The 16,202-nt window shown below is 39.8% G+C and overlaps 1 protein-coding gene across 1 annotated transcript in view; it reads left to right on the forward strand.

Annotated features, from left to right (window-relative positions):
- Nucleotides 1-16,202, forward strand: part of GRM8 (glutamate metabotropic receptor 8) — a 1,893,470-nt gene that overhangs the window by 1,035,706 nt on the left and 841,562 nt on the right. The window contains exons 4-5 of the mRNA XM_073619763.1: nt 13,737-13,872; nt 14,339-14,493. Of these exons, the coding sequence (XP_073475864.1) occupies nt 13,737-13,872; nt 14,339-14,493 (291 nt within the window). The remainder of the gene's footprint in view (nt 1-13,736; nt 13,873-14,338; nt 14,494-16,202) is intronic.

Genomic DNA, 16,202 nt, shown 5'->3' on the forward strand with positions numbered 1-16,202 from the left:
ACTTTGCCTCTATGCTCGCTCTCATGTTGCAGAATGACCGTTCTTGTATACCTACTTCCCCTATAGTTTTATGCAGGCCGCCTGTAGTTGGTGGGTCTGTTGTGCTCTCAGCACAGGCTGTATGCAGCACACTATTGATGTCACTGCTACTTTTACAAGATAATACCTGGCTTTTTAAAAGCATTTGCTGCATGCAAAGCATGTATATCCTCTGTGGCTACTGAGGAGTATATTTTAATAAAAGATTTTGTGCCCTGAATTCTGCTTTAACAGTGTAGTTTTAAAAAAATAAGTTTTAACAGATTGGGTCGTACAGGGGTATTATATCAAAATGTACTCTGTTTGCATAGTTTCCAAATCAATGGTCCTTGTACTATAAACCTGGACTCGAAATGTTTTTTCTTGTGTGTCACTGAAAACAATGGTAACATGTTTATAAACCTCCATCACTTGCTTTTACCCATAGGTAAGCCCATAATAAGGCCTACCTATAGGTAGTGCACCATTTAGGAGATATTTACTGTACATGCAGCCGGTGACATCACTGGTGCATGCGCTCTGAAGGAATGGCCACCCATGCTGTTTCGTCAGAGCCCTGTGTTGTGAGCAGCTTCTCCCGCATGCATGCACAGGAGTGATGTCATCACGGCTTTGGCCAGTTACAGAGCCAGTGTTTCATCAGATTAGGCGTCCCATCAGATTTTGTAACGGAAGTGATGTTACGTCACGGCCATCTTGGTACACCCTGCACTTGGCCACAGTAAGTATACAGTGAGAAGGTGGCAAGCGGACATATTTGTACGCCCACCGGAGTCTTGCATTTCACACTTATTTTTACCAGTAAACTGAGCTTATATCGAGAAATACAATATTTAGAAATCCGTCTGACTGTTTTGATGTTGAATTGTAAAAGCAGCGGCAAGCCTGTTGATCTCACAGGTTTGCTAATCTGACAGAACACCGCTGCTTTTACAATTCAATATCAAAACAGTCAGATGAATTGCTAAATACTGTATTTCACTATATAAGCTCAGTTTACTGGTAAAAATAAGTGTGAAATGCAAGACTCCGGTGGGTGTACATATATTTCTGCTTGCTTCCTTCTCACTGTGGCCGAGTACGGGGTGAACCAAGATGGCCATGACAGAACGTCACTTTGGTTACAAATTCTGACGGGTGGCCTAATCTAATAAAACGCATGAGTCTGCGAACCTGAAAGCAAGACTGGTGAAGATAAGAGCGCTGACATCTTGGCGCTGGAGGAGCTTTGTTTTAAGGTAAGTTTAACAAAATGTGCTAGTATGCAATGCATACTAGCACATTATGACATTACCTTGCAGGTACAAAAAAAACATGTCCAGTGGTTTACAACCACTGTAACCCTCCTGGCAGTATTCCTGAGTGTGGCTCGGGGTTAAATTTCAGTATCATTAGCAGTAACCCCGAGCCACACTCGGGATTGCATTGCAGAATCCTGGTATAGCATACTTACTTTGTCAGCAGGATCCTGTGATGTCCTCCCGCTGCGCCCTCCGCCAGATCATCTGCCCAATGCTCTTTGTTCCAGACTCCATTCCCTGCAAGCACCGTGACGCATGGGGGCGGAGTCCGGAGGCAAAATCAAAAAGTACAAAATACATAACACATACAGTACACTGTAATTTTACAGATTACATTACTGTATCAAATCATTTCACACCCCTTTTGTCCCTAGTGATTTGTCCAGTGCCCTGCATGCTGTTTTATATTATATATACTGTTCTTTCTGCCTGGAAACTTGAGATTGTCCATGGCAACCAAAAAGCATCCCTTTACATCGAAAGTGGTTTTAGACCAGCTAGAAAACAGCGATAGTTGCAGAATTGAGCGACAGTGAATCGTGGGGAAACTGAATTTTTTCATCATTATATTATTATTTTTTATAATTATTTATAGTTATTTATTATATTATAATTTATGATTTCGTGTTTCAAACTTTATCATACCAGCGATGTCCACTAGACTCTTGTTTGGACAGATTGTGTTATTACTAAGAATTACAGGCCTACAATATAAAACGCCAAATTTCTATGCAAAACAATGTACCGCTTTGAGACACAAAACTCTGATGTAATCATACCGCCAGGGAGGCTGAGGAATGCAGCATTGTATTCTACAGTATATGGCTATTAAATTAATTTTCAAGCTATAGAGTAATTATGGCAAAAAAGAAAACAGCCCAAAATATACATGAATCTGTGCATTCTAAGTGATTGGTCTGGTTGGGGATTTAACTAACCCTGTTTTTGGTCCTACAAACATAACTCTCTCTGTGCATATTTTTATGTTTGTGTCTTTAAAATTGTGAAGTGATCTCCTACCGCATGATCCAAAGGAGGTTATTTACTTACAGAGCAATTGGTCTGGCCAAAAAACATTTTGAAAAAGGTTCTTGATAGGGGAACTTTTTTTTTTTTAACTTCAAATTTTATTTAAAGAATTTCAGATTACAAAATAATACAACAATTTGGATTACAGCAATGAGTTTTTAGAAATTGGAGACTCAGTACAGGAGAAATCAGTCGTGAATTTAAAGCAAGTAACAGGTAAGTAATGATGTTTCAATTGTTAGGTATCAATAGTAGAAGGGAGGGGAGGGGGGAAGAGGGTGAGGGAAACACACGGGAGTTTAGTAGAATGACCGTTAAGTTGATGGCAGTAAGAAGAGAACAGGAAATATAATGTTTACAATCACAGTATAAAGATATTACATCAGGTAATCTAAGTTAGTACTGTTAGGGGGTGATAATATTTGCAGAGTAGTTGGTCCAAGGGGCCCAAAGTTTTAGCAATTTAGCCTGAGAACTGAGAGGTGTGCTTTTGCATACATAAATTCCAACTGAAAGTGTTGAGTAAGCGTGTCATGTAGTTGCTCACTAGAGGGAAGAACATTGCTTTTCCATTTGCGTGCTATCAAAAGCCATGCTGCAATGAAGATATGTGTAACAATGGAGTGATATTGAGTGGGCCACACCACAAGGTTTAGCCCTAGTAAGGCTTGTTGCGGAGAGAGCGTGTTGTTGAATCCTGTGATTCTTCCAATAAGGGCTTGCACCGTATTCCAAAAAGGGAGACGTAAAGGGCAGGACCACCAGATGTGAGTAATGGATCCTAAGGCACCACATCCTCTCCAACAGGTGGTTGTGTGTTTGGAATAGATACGGGCTAGTTTGCTTGGTGTTAGGTACCAATGGTGTAGGAGTTTCTGTGCAGTTTCCCAATGAGTTAGGCACCTGGAGAATTTAAGTGGGGCTTTTGCAGCGTAATGCCACGTTTTGAGTTCAGAAGAGAAGTTGAGGATTTGCTCCCATTTGGCCATTGAGGGTAGTTTGGTGTAGCTTTGTTCAAATTGAGCGCTTTGTAAACGTATGAGATCCCTTTATAGGGGTATGAGGTTTTTTCAAAAGATCTGAGAATGTCAGCTGTGAGGGTGTTGTCTGACCACGTGACTGTTCTTAGAGCGTGGCGTATTCGGAGGTATTTGTAGAACTCACGATTGGGGATCTGGAACTGCGAGTGAAGGTTTTGGAATGTGCACAAGGCACCCTTACTGTATAAGTCACCAACAGTTGATATTCCAGCAGTCGACCATGTAGAAGTGGATAAATCAGCACATATGAGTTCCAGAGAGGAGAGAGGAAGGAACTTCAGAGTCTGAGACGTGAGCCCTCTGGTATGTTGGCTACAAGATTTCCAGCCTTTAATTGTGGCATTTACTGAGTCGAGAAAGGAATGGTGTGGGTTGTATTGAATCCAGCTTGCAGCAAGAAGCGGTCTGGGTATTCTAGGGAAGCCTCTTCGATGTGGACCCATAATGGGCATTCCGATAGCGACCACCAGTGTTTAGCTTGACTAAGGAGAGTGGCTTTGTAGTACTTCTTAACATCTGGTACACCCAATCCAGCTTTGGATGTTGCTGTGCACATAGTGGAATTCTTTATTCTGGGGTGTTTGTTATCCCATTTGAAAGTATTACTGACTCTTTGTAGCGTAGACAATTGAGTGGATAGTATGGGCAGAGGAAGCATGCAGAGAAAGTACAATACGTGAGGCATTAGGAACATTTTTGTCATTACGATTTTTCCAGCCCAGGAAGCTCTGATTGAGCGTAGAGAGGTGCTGAGTTTTGTACTTTGCTGAGCAAGGCTTCATAGTTTATTCGAAGGATGTTGTTAGAAGGGGTAGTCAGTTGTATTCCTAAATAGGAAATGGTGTGAGATGGAGCCCAGGGGAAAGGCGACATGTGTGAGAGACAGTTTTTTGTGGTTTGGTCTAGGCCTATTTTAAGCATGGAAGATTTAGTGCAATTAACTTTATAAAGGGATATACGACCAAAGAGCATTAATAGGTCATGCGGGGTCAGTAGAGATTGAAGGGGGTTTGTCATGGCTACAATAACATTGTCTGCATACAGACCTATTTTGTGTGTAACATCTCCAACTTGTATGCCAGAGATATGAGGGTGTATTCTAATGGCTTCTGCTAGTGGTTCCATTACGAGGGCAAATATCAAAGAAAGGGGGCATCCCTGACGTCTTCCATTGGTAATCTCGAACTGATCAGATGTTAAGCCTGAGGTCCAAACCTTAGCTGTGGGTGAGGAATATAATGCTAGGAGTGCTGAAAATATATTTCCTGCAAAGCCAAATTTTTGGAGAGCTGCTCTAAGGTAGGACCAGTGTAATCTGTCAAATGCCTTCTCTGCGTCCAAGGATAGGAGCAGAGAAGGCGTTTTGTGATGTTCTGCCCATTGTATGAGATTTATAAATCTTCTGGTACCATCAGAAGCCTGTCGGTGTGAGACAAAGCCCACCTGGTCCTTGTGTATTAGTTTGGGAATACATGAGGAAATACGTGTGGCTAGAATTTTTGCATATAATTTTAAATCTGCGTTTAGGAGGGAGATGGGGCGGTAATTGGCAGGTTCATCAAGAGGTTTACCAGGTTTTGGAATGGTGATGATCGGCGCGTCAAGTGACTCTTTAGGGATGTCACCGTTGTGCATTATATAGTTAAAGGAATTGGTTAAATGGGGTGCCAGAAGGTGTGCGAATGTTTTAAAATATTCATTACAGTATCCATCTGGTCCAGGGGCCTTGTGGAGCGGAAGTGATTGGATTGCTTTTAACACCTCTGTTTCCAAGAACGGCTCATTAAGCTGTTCTAGTTGTTCTGAGGTGAGGGGATGGTAAGTTTAGAGGATCAAGAAATTGGGATATTTGCGCAGGATCTGGTTCAGGAGTAGAGGAAGAGTTTTTTAAGTTGTATAACGAAGCATAGTATTGACTAAAGCAGTTTGCTATATCTTTAGGGTTGTCAACTCTTTGCCCAGTGGCTGTCTGCATAAAAGGTATTTTTGCAGCCGCTGCTTTTTGTTTAACTTGTTTGGCCAGATGAGAGCCAGGTTTATTCCCAAAGGCATACCAATTTGCTCTTAGGCGTTTAATATAATAGTCATATGAAGTTAGCAGAAAAGAGCGCAATTCTTCCCTGAGGTGGCGGAGACGGGCAGTATCCGCGTCATTGGGTGATAATTTATTGGAGTGTTCTAGTTTCCTAATCTGGTCAATGTATTTGTTTACTGTCTCGGTTCACGTTCACTTCTACCTGGCTCCGAGTTTGATAAAAACACTCCTCATATAGGATTTATGTGCATTCCTCAGTAATGAGTCACTTGTTACAGAACCAGCATTGCAGTCAAAGTAGGTTTCTATTTCCAGTTTGATCTCCTCCTGACACCTGGTTTGGGAAAGAAGGGACGTGTTCATGCTCCAAGAAGTGTGTTTTGTATGATGCCCATTAAGCGTTAGGGTAATGGTTACTGGTGCGTGGTCAGACCACGTTATTAGGCCTTCTGTATAGAGTGCAGAGTGGTTTTATGTGTCAGGAAGAGATCAATCCTAGAGTAAGATTTTTGGGCTGCTGATAAAAATGTATAATCCCTCTCCGCGCCATGTAGACAATGCCATGGGTCAAATAAATCTTCCATATTCATGAGGGAAGAGAGGGCCGTGGGTCTATTTCCTCTGCGGCCGGAGGAGTCAATTGTTTGGTCAGCTACATCATTAAAATCTCCATAGGATTATTCTTTCTTTTGGATAGTGGGACAATTTGCACACATCCATAACCATTTTTGTGTGGTGAAAGTCTCCATCATGTTCTTCTGTCACAAAAAGTACATGGGTAAGCAATAGATTCTATGATGGAAAGTACATCCTCTCCCTTGATATAAAAAAAAAAGTTAGTTTGAAATGACATGTCCATTGATGGTTGATAATGACCCTCACCATTTCTTTGCTTAGAGGTTAGCACTTGGTGAATTCATCACTAGACAGATCATACAGTATGTTCCTGAGGCTTTTAAATGTGTTTGATTTTGGCTGCTAAGTTTATAGCTATACCACTTCCACAGCTATACTACTGTGACTTGGCTGATCTGATATTGCATAGAACATACTGCAATCTGTGATTTTCTCTGGTGGCACAATAAATTACTGATGTGTTAATATCCAACAATTACCATGAAATCGGTAATCTACTGATGATTCCACAGTGAATTACTGACCACCTCACCTTGGCTATGCATGTATGCCTATCATGGACTGCTACAAGCTGTTCCCAAATGCCTTTGTGATAGATTAATTTAAAAAAAATGGTTTTTTTTTTATCTTATCTTATCTATAATATTCATGACCAACGTCTGCCTTGTTCAAGACCAGCTATTGAATTCAAATGGTTGTGTATTTTTAAATTGTATCTGTCCTGTAAAGTAGCTGTCCTGTATGCACAGTCACCACAGGGGGGTTAAAAATAACACTAACAACACTAATATTATCCACTATTATTAAACAAGGGCTAAACTTTTTATTATTTGTGATGGAAGTAATGTCATATTAACACTTTCAGTTTTAGAGGATTCTGCACTTACACCAGAAGCAGAATGAATGAGGATTGCTGGGAATTATACATTTCACATTAGTAGTTTTCAGATCCAGAATATCAGTGCTGTTTTTTCAGCACAGGACTGTTATCTACAGCAGGGATTATGTAGTATAAATGATTAGGTTATTAGGGTAGATAAAGTTAGAGTTGCAGTCAAAAGTTAAAAGCTTAAGATTAAGTGGTGGAATTAGGATTTGATCTTTTGGGACCTAAAATGTATAAGCGATAAACTTCTCTTATATTTTCTTTTTTGTCAAAGATGCCGTCCAAGATAATATATCTGCCGGACAGGTCAGCATCAAGATGTTGTAGTTGGAAGGAGATTGAGTTCCGAATGGCAATCATTACGCCTCGCACTTTTTTAGTTGCGTGTGCATGGAACATGTGAGGGTATGATCGGTGAAGACAAGGGGGAGCTTTACCGTGCATAAAGTGTGTCTCTTGCACGCACAATATGGCTGTTTTCTGGGATAAGGCTTCTTGTCATAGTCTAGAACGCTTAAAAGGGGAGTTAAGGCCATTTGCATTAATGGTGGTGATACGTAATGACATATTAGCTAGTTAAAGGCGGTGAGACGTGGATGCGGAGGAGAATCACTACAGCAGTTTTAAGGTACTTGAGGGTAAGGGTAGGTGGGGAGGGAGGAGTGATACCTGTACCAATACTAGTTACAATAATAAGAACAGAACAGTAGGATATGCAATAGCACAAAATATATAGAACAATTAGCGGTAAAAAAAAAAAAAATAAATAAATAAATAGCTGTAACAGATGGGTGTGCACAAAGCCGTGTGCATAGCACACTTCGTGTGGGGGGTGTGAGTTTAGCACGACTAGAAGTCCCTCGAAAACTTCTGAAGAGAGAGACGGAATAAAAAATAAGTAAAAAAGTAAAATAAAACAATAAGGAGAGATTACTCCCAAATTCCTAGATACTCGAGGCTCTCATTGATCAACAATAATATGAATCAACCTGTTAAGTGGTTAACGGGGACAAACATAACTAACCGGGGGAATTTTCCTCTATCATTTCAATGGTGTTTCAATATATTTAGGTCACCTAAATTCAGGTTTTCTGAGATGCGCTTCTCCGTTGCGGGTCGGGCGGAACAGGTGGGGAAGGCCCCAGTTTTGCAGTTGCTTGTAGCCATCTTTTGGAGTAGTTATGACATTCAGTTTGCCATGGTGGGTGACTAGTAGCTTTGTTGGAAATCCTCAGTGATAGATGATATTTCGATCCTTCAGAATTGCTGTGATCGGTGCAAATTCTTTTCTGCGTTGGGAGGTTGCAGCTGACAGGTCTTGATAGAGAGATACACTAGCATAGGGATGAGGGAGATTGCGAGCTGATCTAGCCACAAGGAGAAGTCGTTCCTTGATGTGGTAGAAATGGATCCTCGTCAGAACATCTCTTGGAACTGTGTCAGGGAGATGGGCAGGTTTTGGGATCCTGTGTGCCCTATCCATGAGAAGATCTCTGGGGGTCAGGTCCGGTATTAACTTCAGAAAAAGTTGTTGCAGATAAGGAAGCAGATCTTTTGGTTTAATTGCTTTGGGGACCCCTCTTATCTTGAGATTATTTCGTCTTGAGTAGTCTTCGAGGTCTGCCATTTTTAATTGGAGTTTGCAGATTTGTTCAGCTTGCTCCTCATGCGCGTTGACCATTTCATCATGCACTTTGACCACTTCAATTATCTGGCTTTCCATATGTTCAGTGCGGTCATCAATATTATCAATTTTTGTGGTAAGGTGGAATATGGAGGAACGCAACTCATTTTTCAGTCCTATTTGAAGGGAGAGAAGCATGGCTTTCAGAGTATTCTCAGAGGCAGAAGCATCTGATGTAGGGAAAGCTGCTAGGTGCAGTTCTGCCTGTGAGCCTGAGGCGTCAGCCCAGTGAAGCTTTTTGGCTGAGGGGAGCTTGTGAGGGGAGTGTGCAGGGGAATCTGCAGCGGCTCTCTTACCCTGGTCTGCTGGCGAGGCTGAGGAGGGGGTTCCTCCATGTCAGCGGGATTCTCCGGTCCCTCTTCTGATTGTGAGGGAGGCGGGGGAGGTGAGTGGCGACTCTCCTCAGTGCCATCTTGCAAGTGTCCGCCCGCTGACAGCATGTAAAAATCCATGAGGTGGCATGGTCCCGGAGTGCTGTTTTTTTTTACGGGACACAGCCCGTTCGTGACCCTGTGGGATGGTTAGTGGGACAGTTGTGGGTGGCCATGATGCTGTGTGCCGCTGTAGAGAGCTGAGTATCAGCGGAGCTTCACAGCCGAGCGGCCATCTTCGGTAGCGGCCAGGACAAGCCCCCGATAGGGGAACTTTTGTTTGTAAATGTTGCCATGTTAACCCACGTGAAGCAAATTATTGAAGAAAGTTATTATTATTATTATTATATGATTTGAGGTTCTCCAGATCTCTAAAAAAAGGAAAACCTGTAAATAATTCTTAGATATTAGGCAATAGCAGCTAATTATTTGGCAGATTCATTGATGCCTACAATTAGATAAGAATACATGGAATCATCAGGGATTCCATGCAGATTTATTAAATTCAACCACTGCAGATATAAAAGTTAAAACCATAATTTATTACAGTTCTTTGTGACCTTCTCCAAACCCACTATTTCTCTCACAAGTAAGGTTCAGTCATCACACAAAATCCCCATATTTAAAACATGGAAGGAGCACACATCCATAACCATTTTTGTGTGGTGAAAGTCTCCATCATGTTCTTCTGTCACAAAAAGTACATAGGTAAGCAATAGATTCTATGATGGAAAGTACATTCTCTCCCTTGATATAAAAAAAAAAGTTAGTTTGAAATGACATGTCCATTGATGGTTGATAATGACCCTCACCATTTCTTTGCTTAGAGGTTAGCACTTGGTGAATTCATCACTAGACAGATCATACAGTATGTTCCTGAGGCTTTTAAATGTGTTTGATTTTGGCTGCTAAGTTTATAGCTATACCACTTCCACAGCTATACTACTGTGACTTGGCTGATCTGATATTGCATAGAACATACTGCAATCTCTGATTTTCTCTGGTGGCACAATAAATTACTGATGTGTTAATATCCAACAATTACCATGAAATCGGTAATCTACTGATGATTCCATAGTGAATTACTGACCACCTCACCTTGGCTATGCATGTTTGCCTATCATGGACTGCTACAAGCTGTTCCCAAATGCCTTTGTGATAGATTAATTTAAAAAAAATAGTTTTTTTTATTTTATCTTATCTATAATATTCATGACCAACCTCTGCCTTGTTCAAGACCAGCTATTGAATTCAAATGGTTGTGTATTTTTAAATTGTATCTGTCCTGTAAAGTAGCTGTCCTGTATGCACAGTCACCACAAGGGGGTTAAAAATAACACTAACAACACTAATATTATCCACTATTATTAAACAAGGGCTAAACTTTCTATTATTTGTGATGGAAGTAATGTCATATTAACACTTTCAGTTTTAGAGGATTCTGCACTTACACCAGAAGCAGAATGAATGAGGATTGCTGGGAATTATACATTTCACATTAGTAGTTTTCAGATCCAGGATATCAGTGCTGTTTTTTCAGCACAGGACTGTTATCTACAGCAGGGATTATGTAGTATAAATGATTAGGTTTTTAGGGTAGATAAAGTTAGAGTTGCAGTCAAAAGTTAAAAGCTTAAGATTAAGTGGTGGAATTAGGATTTGATCTTTTGGGACCTAAAATGTATAAGCAATAAACTTCTCTTATATTTTCTTTTTTAACTGCTTAAGGATCAGCCGCTGCAGTTGTACTGCGGCAATGTGGCTCAATCCTGTGAACTGTATGTCGGCTCGTACACGGTGATTTGTGGGTGCGCGTACAGGCTCACTGGCTAGCGGGGGAGCCAATCAGCGGGTGGGGCAGACTCAAAGTCTGCCGGCCACCCACAATCATTCAATCATTCCCCGCAGTGACAGAACGGGGCTCTGCCTGTGTAAACAAGGCAAATCTCCATTCTGACAGGGGAGATCACATAGATTCTGTCTTTCTTCTAAGCAGGAAGATGGATCTGTGTGTTTCCCAGTCACACAGTCCCCCATACAGTTAGTAAACACTAATGCCCAGTACACACGATCGGACATTCCGACAACAAAATTCATCGGATTTTTTCCTACAGATGTTGGCTCAAACTTGTCTTGCATACACACGGTCGCATAAAGTTGGTCGGAAATTCCGAATGTCAAGAATGCGGTGACGTACAACACGTACAACAAGCCAAGAAAAAACGAATTTCAATAGCCATTGCTGCTCTTCTGCTTGATTCCGAGCATGCATGGCACTTTGTGTGTCGGAATTGTCTACACACGATCGGAATTTACGCGATCGGATTTTGTTGTCAGAAAATTTTATAGCCTGCTCTCAAACTTTGTGTGTCAGAAATTCCGATGGAAACTGTCCGATGGAGCCTACACACGGTCAGAATTTCCGACAACAACTGATCGCACATTTTCCGTTGGAAAGTCCGACCGTGTGTACATAGCTTAACAAATGTCAGTTAGGTGTCCGATCTGTCCGCCGCAATGTCGCAGTCCTGCTAAAAATCACTGATCACCGCCATTACTAGTAAAATAATAATAATAATAAAAATGCCATAAATCTATCCCTTATTTTGTAGATGCTATAACTATTGTGCAAACCAATCAATATGCACTTATTGTGATTTTTTTTTTACCAAAAATATGTAGAAGAATACATATTGGCCTAAACTGATGATGTATTGTTTTCACTTTTTTGTGTATACACAGGCATCAGATATTTTGTATATCTTTATGTGTTGTAGGTCATTCCAATCTTGATCACACACCTGTTTCTAAATGTTTTAGCTGTATACATTGTGTTTTCATTGGGTAACTACACAGTGTGTATATTTACACCCCCTTTCTTTTTCTACACCGGCTAATATTTTATTATTTTTCTGTAGTGTTCACTGTGGGTTTTCCCTGCTTTTTACACAGTCAGCACACCTTCACAACATCAATTTGTGTTCTGTTAAATCAGCCTGCATTATCCCAAGGTACCTAATCAGTTGTATCCAGCTCACTTCCTTTACCTAAAACCGCAACCTCTCTCCACCACCACCATACACACATTAACCAAATAAGGCCACTGTAGGCTTAATCACTAAACCAACCAATCAGGTTATTTACTTCAGACATCTGGACATAAAATGATATTCCCCATTTATGTGGAAAAGGAAAGAGTAAACCACTTCAAGTATCTATTGTACTTTTTAAAAATGTGGTTCCAGCACTGAATAACTAAACCTATCATATTTATTTACACTTGTATATAGTCAAATGTTTAGAACATCAGTCTTACCACTCCCACTTGGGTCTTGTATTGCTTTTCTTTTAGTTAATTGTATGCAACTTTGTGTAATGTGAATGCAAGGCTATGAAAGGCATTTCCAGTGAGACCGAAAACATACATTACAATGGGCATAACTTACCTGTTAGTTTTTATGCTGCTTTTGACTAAATACGCTGGTGCACCCTGCTAATTAAAATTATCTTATTGACAGTAACATGGGTGCTGCTCTATCCATCAAAGTTTTGCTGCAGTTTAAATATACTCACTCTAAATGAAAGTGAAATAAATTATTTACATCTATACAGATATATTGAACGGAGAGCAGGAAGCTTCATTTATATGTTACTGTTGTATATTATACGATTGCCAGTTTCATTTTATGTGTGAGCAATAGTTTCTCTGCAGCAATACAAAATATCTCCCATCGAGTCGCAACTGGAGCTCACCAATCGGCATGAGCTCTGTAAATTCTTTGAGTATTTTTCTTCAATGCTTTTAATCCTTTGTTGCATCTCAGTGCTGCTAATCTCCTGCACATTCTGTCTATATAGATGCACTCCAGCAGCGGCTGTATGGACTTTCTCAGGGTAGGTTTCCTTTTGGTGACAGTAGTAGACTATGCCTGTGTAATGGTAACATTTAAACCGCATACACACTGTTAGATTTTCTGCAGATTTTTGTCTTCAGATTTACCAAAACCATGTAGTGCAAGGGCCTGCCTGATTGCATACAAATTGAAACTCTTAAGGTTTGACCTCATATTATATGGTTTTCGTAAATCTGAAGACAAAAATAAGCAGAAAATCTAATAGTGTGCATGGGACTTTAGTCTCCATTGAAATCCTGTGTGAAAGGGTGACAACACAGAAGCATAAAAGTGCTACAGGGGCAGAGGATAGTTGCCCTATAACAAGAAGTGCCTAAACAAGGACCTTCCTGGCAGGATCACTAAGTAATATGTTTTACTGAAATCTGCCAACTGAAAAATATTGAAATTACCATTGAAATGGCTTAAACACATTTAAGCTTATTATTAGCTTATTACATGTTAACAATTTCATTAATTTGGTTTGCATACACTTCAGGTATTGTGACATTACCAGATTGCATTAGCAGCTCAATTAATGGTTTTGCTTGTTTCATGCAATTCATTTTTAATTGGAGGCACAGTTTCTCTGAAAGCATTGTTTAAGATTCTATTTCATAAAATCCCACTAATAAAATGTCATAGGAATCTCAGTGAGACAAGCTTTGAGGCAATATATTAACAAAGAGACATATACTAAAGTAAATTGTGTCAATTTTCCATAAACCTATTTATATAAGTCATATGTAGTTTACCAGAAGCATAATCAGTAATCCTTAAAATGGGGCTATTCTGAGATTAAGTGTTTTTGTTTCTTCACAGGTGGTCTTTGCATTGCTCAATCACTGAAAATCCCTCGAGAACCCAAGCCAGGAGAATTTGATAAAATCATAAAACGCCTGCTGGAAACCCCTAATGCTCGGGCAGTAATAATTTTTGCAAATGAAGATGACATAAGGTGATGGTTTCCTCCTATTGTTTGTGGCATGTTTGATCTTTCTTTCAGCAGCAGGAGATTTGCACAAACTTCTCTTTCTTATCAGTTGTACATTATCCTGACAAGGATATTCTTGAGAGACTAGAGGTGTAACAAATTTCAATTGCATTTAGACAAATTCTATTCTGCTGTTCCTTTGAGACAATCTTGCTGTCCTTCTATAACTGTAAAGCATCCTGTGGATTAAGATACAAGATTGGAAGAGATAAATGAAATGCGAATGATAGACAGTGCATGTTGTATTGAGGTTAGACAAAAGCAAATTACCATGAGCTATAGACACAGATAGGTGTTGGGTTCTATTCTTGAAGCATGAGTCAAGTTGGCAGGATGATTGACTAATTGTTTCCCTGGATGTTTAGTAGATCTAGTAAAAGCATCTTAAATTAAATCAATAACAGTTCTTGCTTTCCTTGTTATGTTTCAGGAGAATTTTAGAATCAGCAAAAAGAGGCAACCATACTGGACATTTTCTCTGGATTGGTTCAGACAGCTGGGGCTCTAAAATTACCCCAGTATACCAGCAAGAAGAGATAGCAGAAGGAGCCGTTACAATACTACCAAAGAGAGCTTCAATAGATGGTATTACCTTTCGTACTAAATGAAAATATATTTTATGCAACATAGATTTAATTCATTTGTGTTATTTTTTTCACTAAGCAGTAATTGTTATAAGCTGATTTAAGCATTGAGATCACTTTTAAAAAATGCTATAATGCTCTGATATGGCAATATGTAATTTCTTTCTAATATTGTTTTTTATAAGGGTAATTTTTATCTAGGTAATGAATGATAACCCAAATAGATCTTTCTTCACTATTAAAATAGTTAACATATCTTACAGTGGTGCATTCAATTCCTTTAATGGAGTGCACCACAAATACTATTTCTAATTCCTAATAACATATATGAATCCTTATCTTGTAACACATGCAGTTTAAAACTGAACTGCAAGGCAAATTATTTGTGTGTGTATAGAAAATGCCAAACACTGTTTATTTTTTATAAATGATCACATGACCCACATGAAGTGGCTTGGGGAGTAGAGACTCCTAGTGATGATGAAGGTGGGGGGCCCACATCATCTTGAATGAAGCATAGACTCGAGTATAAAATAAGAGACATACATAAGGTACATACATGGGCCGAATATTGGATGACATTCAACCCATGTGTATGGAAGCCAGTCTAACAGAAGCCAACTGTTTGGCTGGTGTGTGACCAAAAATGGTCTGCTGAGTGGCATCTGATGGGTGGCTGTCCCCCCATAACAATACACACTGTTCTGTGTAATGGTACCTCCTCTGGGGTCACCCAACAGGACTCTTGGCACTCCCTCTTTTCAGTACACCACCATAGGAAGCCACTTCCTATGGTAGCACACGTGTGGGATAGCTTCTGCGCCGCATGTCTATTGACAAACACAGTGTGGGGGTGCTGGGGGGAGGCAACTAGTGGAAGAATTTTTACTTTAACCACTTGACCACTGGGCATTAAACCCCCTTAATAACCAGACCAATTTTCAGCTTTTGGTGCTCTCACATTTTGAATGACAATTACTCAGTCATGCAACACTGTATCCATATGAAAATGTTGTCCTTTTTTCCACACAAATAGAGCTTTACTTTGGTGGTATTTAATCACCACTGGGTTCTTTATTTTTTGCTCTATAAAAGAAAAAAGAGCGAAAAATCTGTAAAAAAATGCATTTTCTTCGTTTCTGTTATAAAATTTTGCAAATTAGTAAGTTTTCTTCATATATTTTGTCCAAAATTTATACCGCTACATATCTTTGGTAAAAATAACCCAAATCAGTGGATATTATTTGGTCTTTGTGAAAGTTATAGAGTCCAAAAGCTATGGTGCCAATATCTAAAAATTGATCACACCTGAATTACTGACAGCCATCTAATTTCTTGAGACCCTAACATGCCAGAAAGGTACAAATACCCCCCAAATGACCCCTTTTTGGAAAGAAGATATTCCAAGGTATTTAGAAAGATGCATGGTGAGTTCTTTGCAAAATGAAGATTTGTTTTTTTTCTTTTTTTTTTTCACAAAATTGTCATATTAGCAGGTTATTTCTCACACACAGGATATGCATACCACAAATTACACCCCAAAACACATTCTGCTATTACTCCCGAGTATGGCGATGCCACATGTGTGAGACTTTTACACAACGTGGCCACATACAGAGACCCAACATGCACGGAGCACCTTCAGGCGTTCTGGAGCACCCAGGCCAATTCTGACATTTCTCCCCAACATGTAAAAATCATCATTTATTT

This window comes from Aquarana catesbeiana, linkage group LG03 (genome assembly GCF_042186555.1).
Source record: "Aquarana catesbeiana isolate 2022-GZ linkage group LG03, ASM4218655v1, whole genome shotgun sequence".
Lineage (NCBI taxonomy): Eukaryota > Metazoa > Chordata > Amphibia > Anura > Ranidae > Aquarana > Aquarana catesbeiana.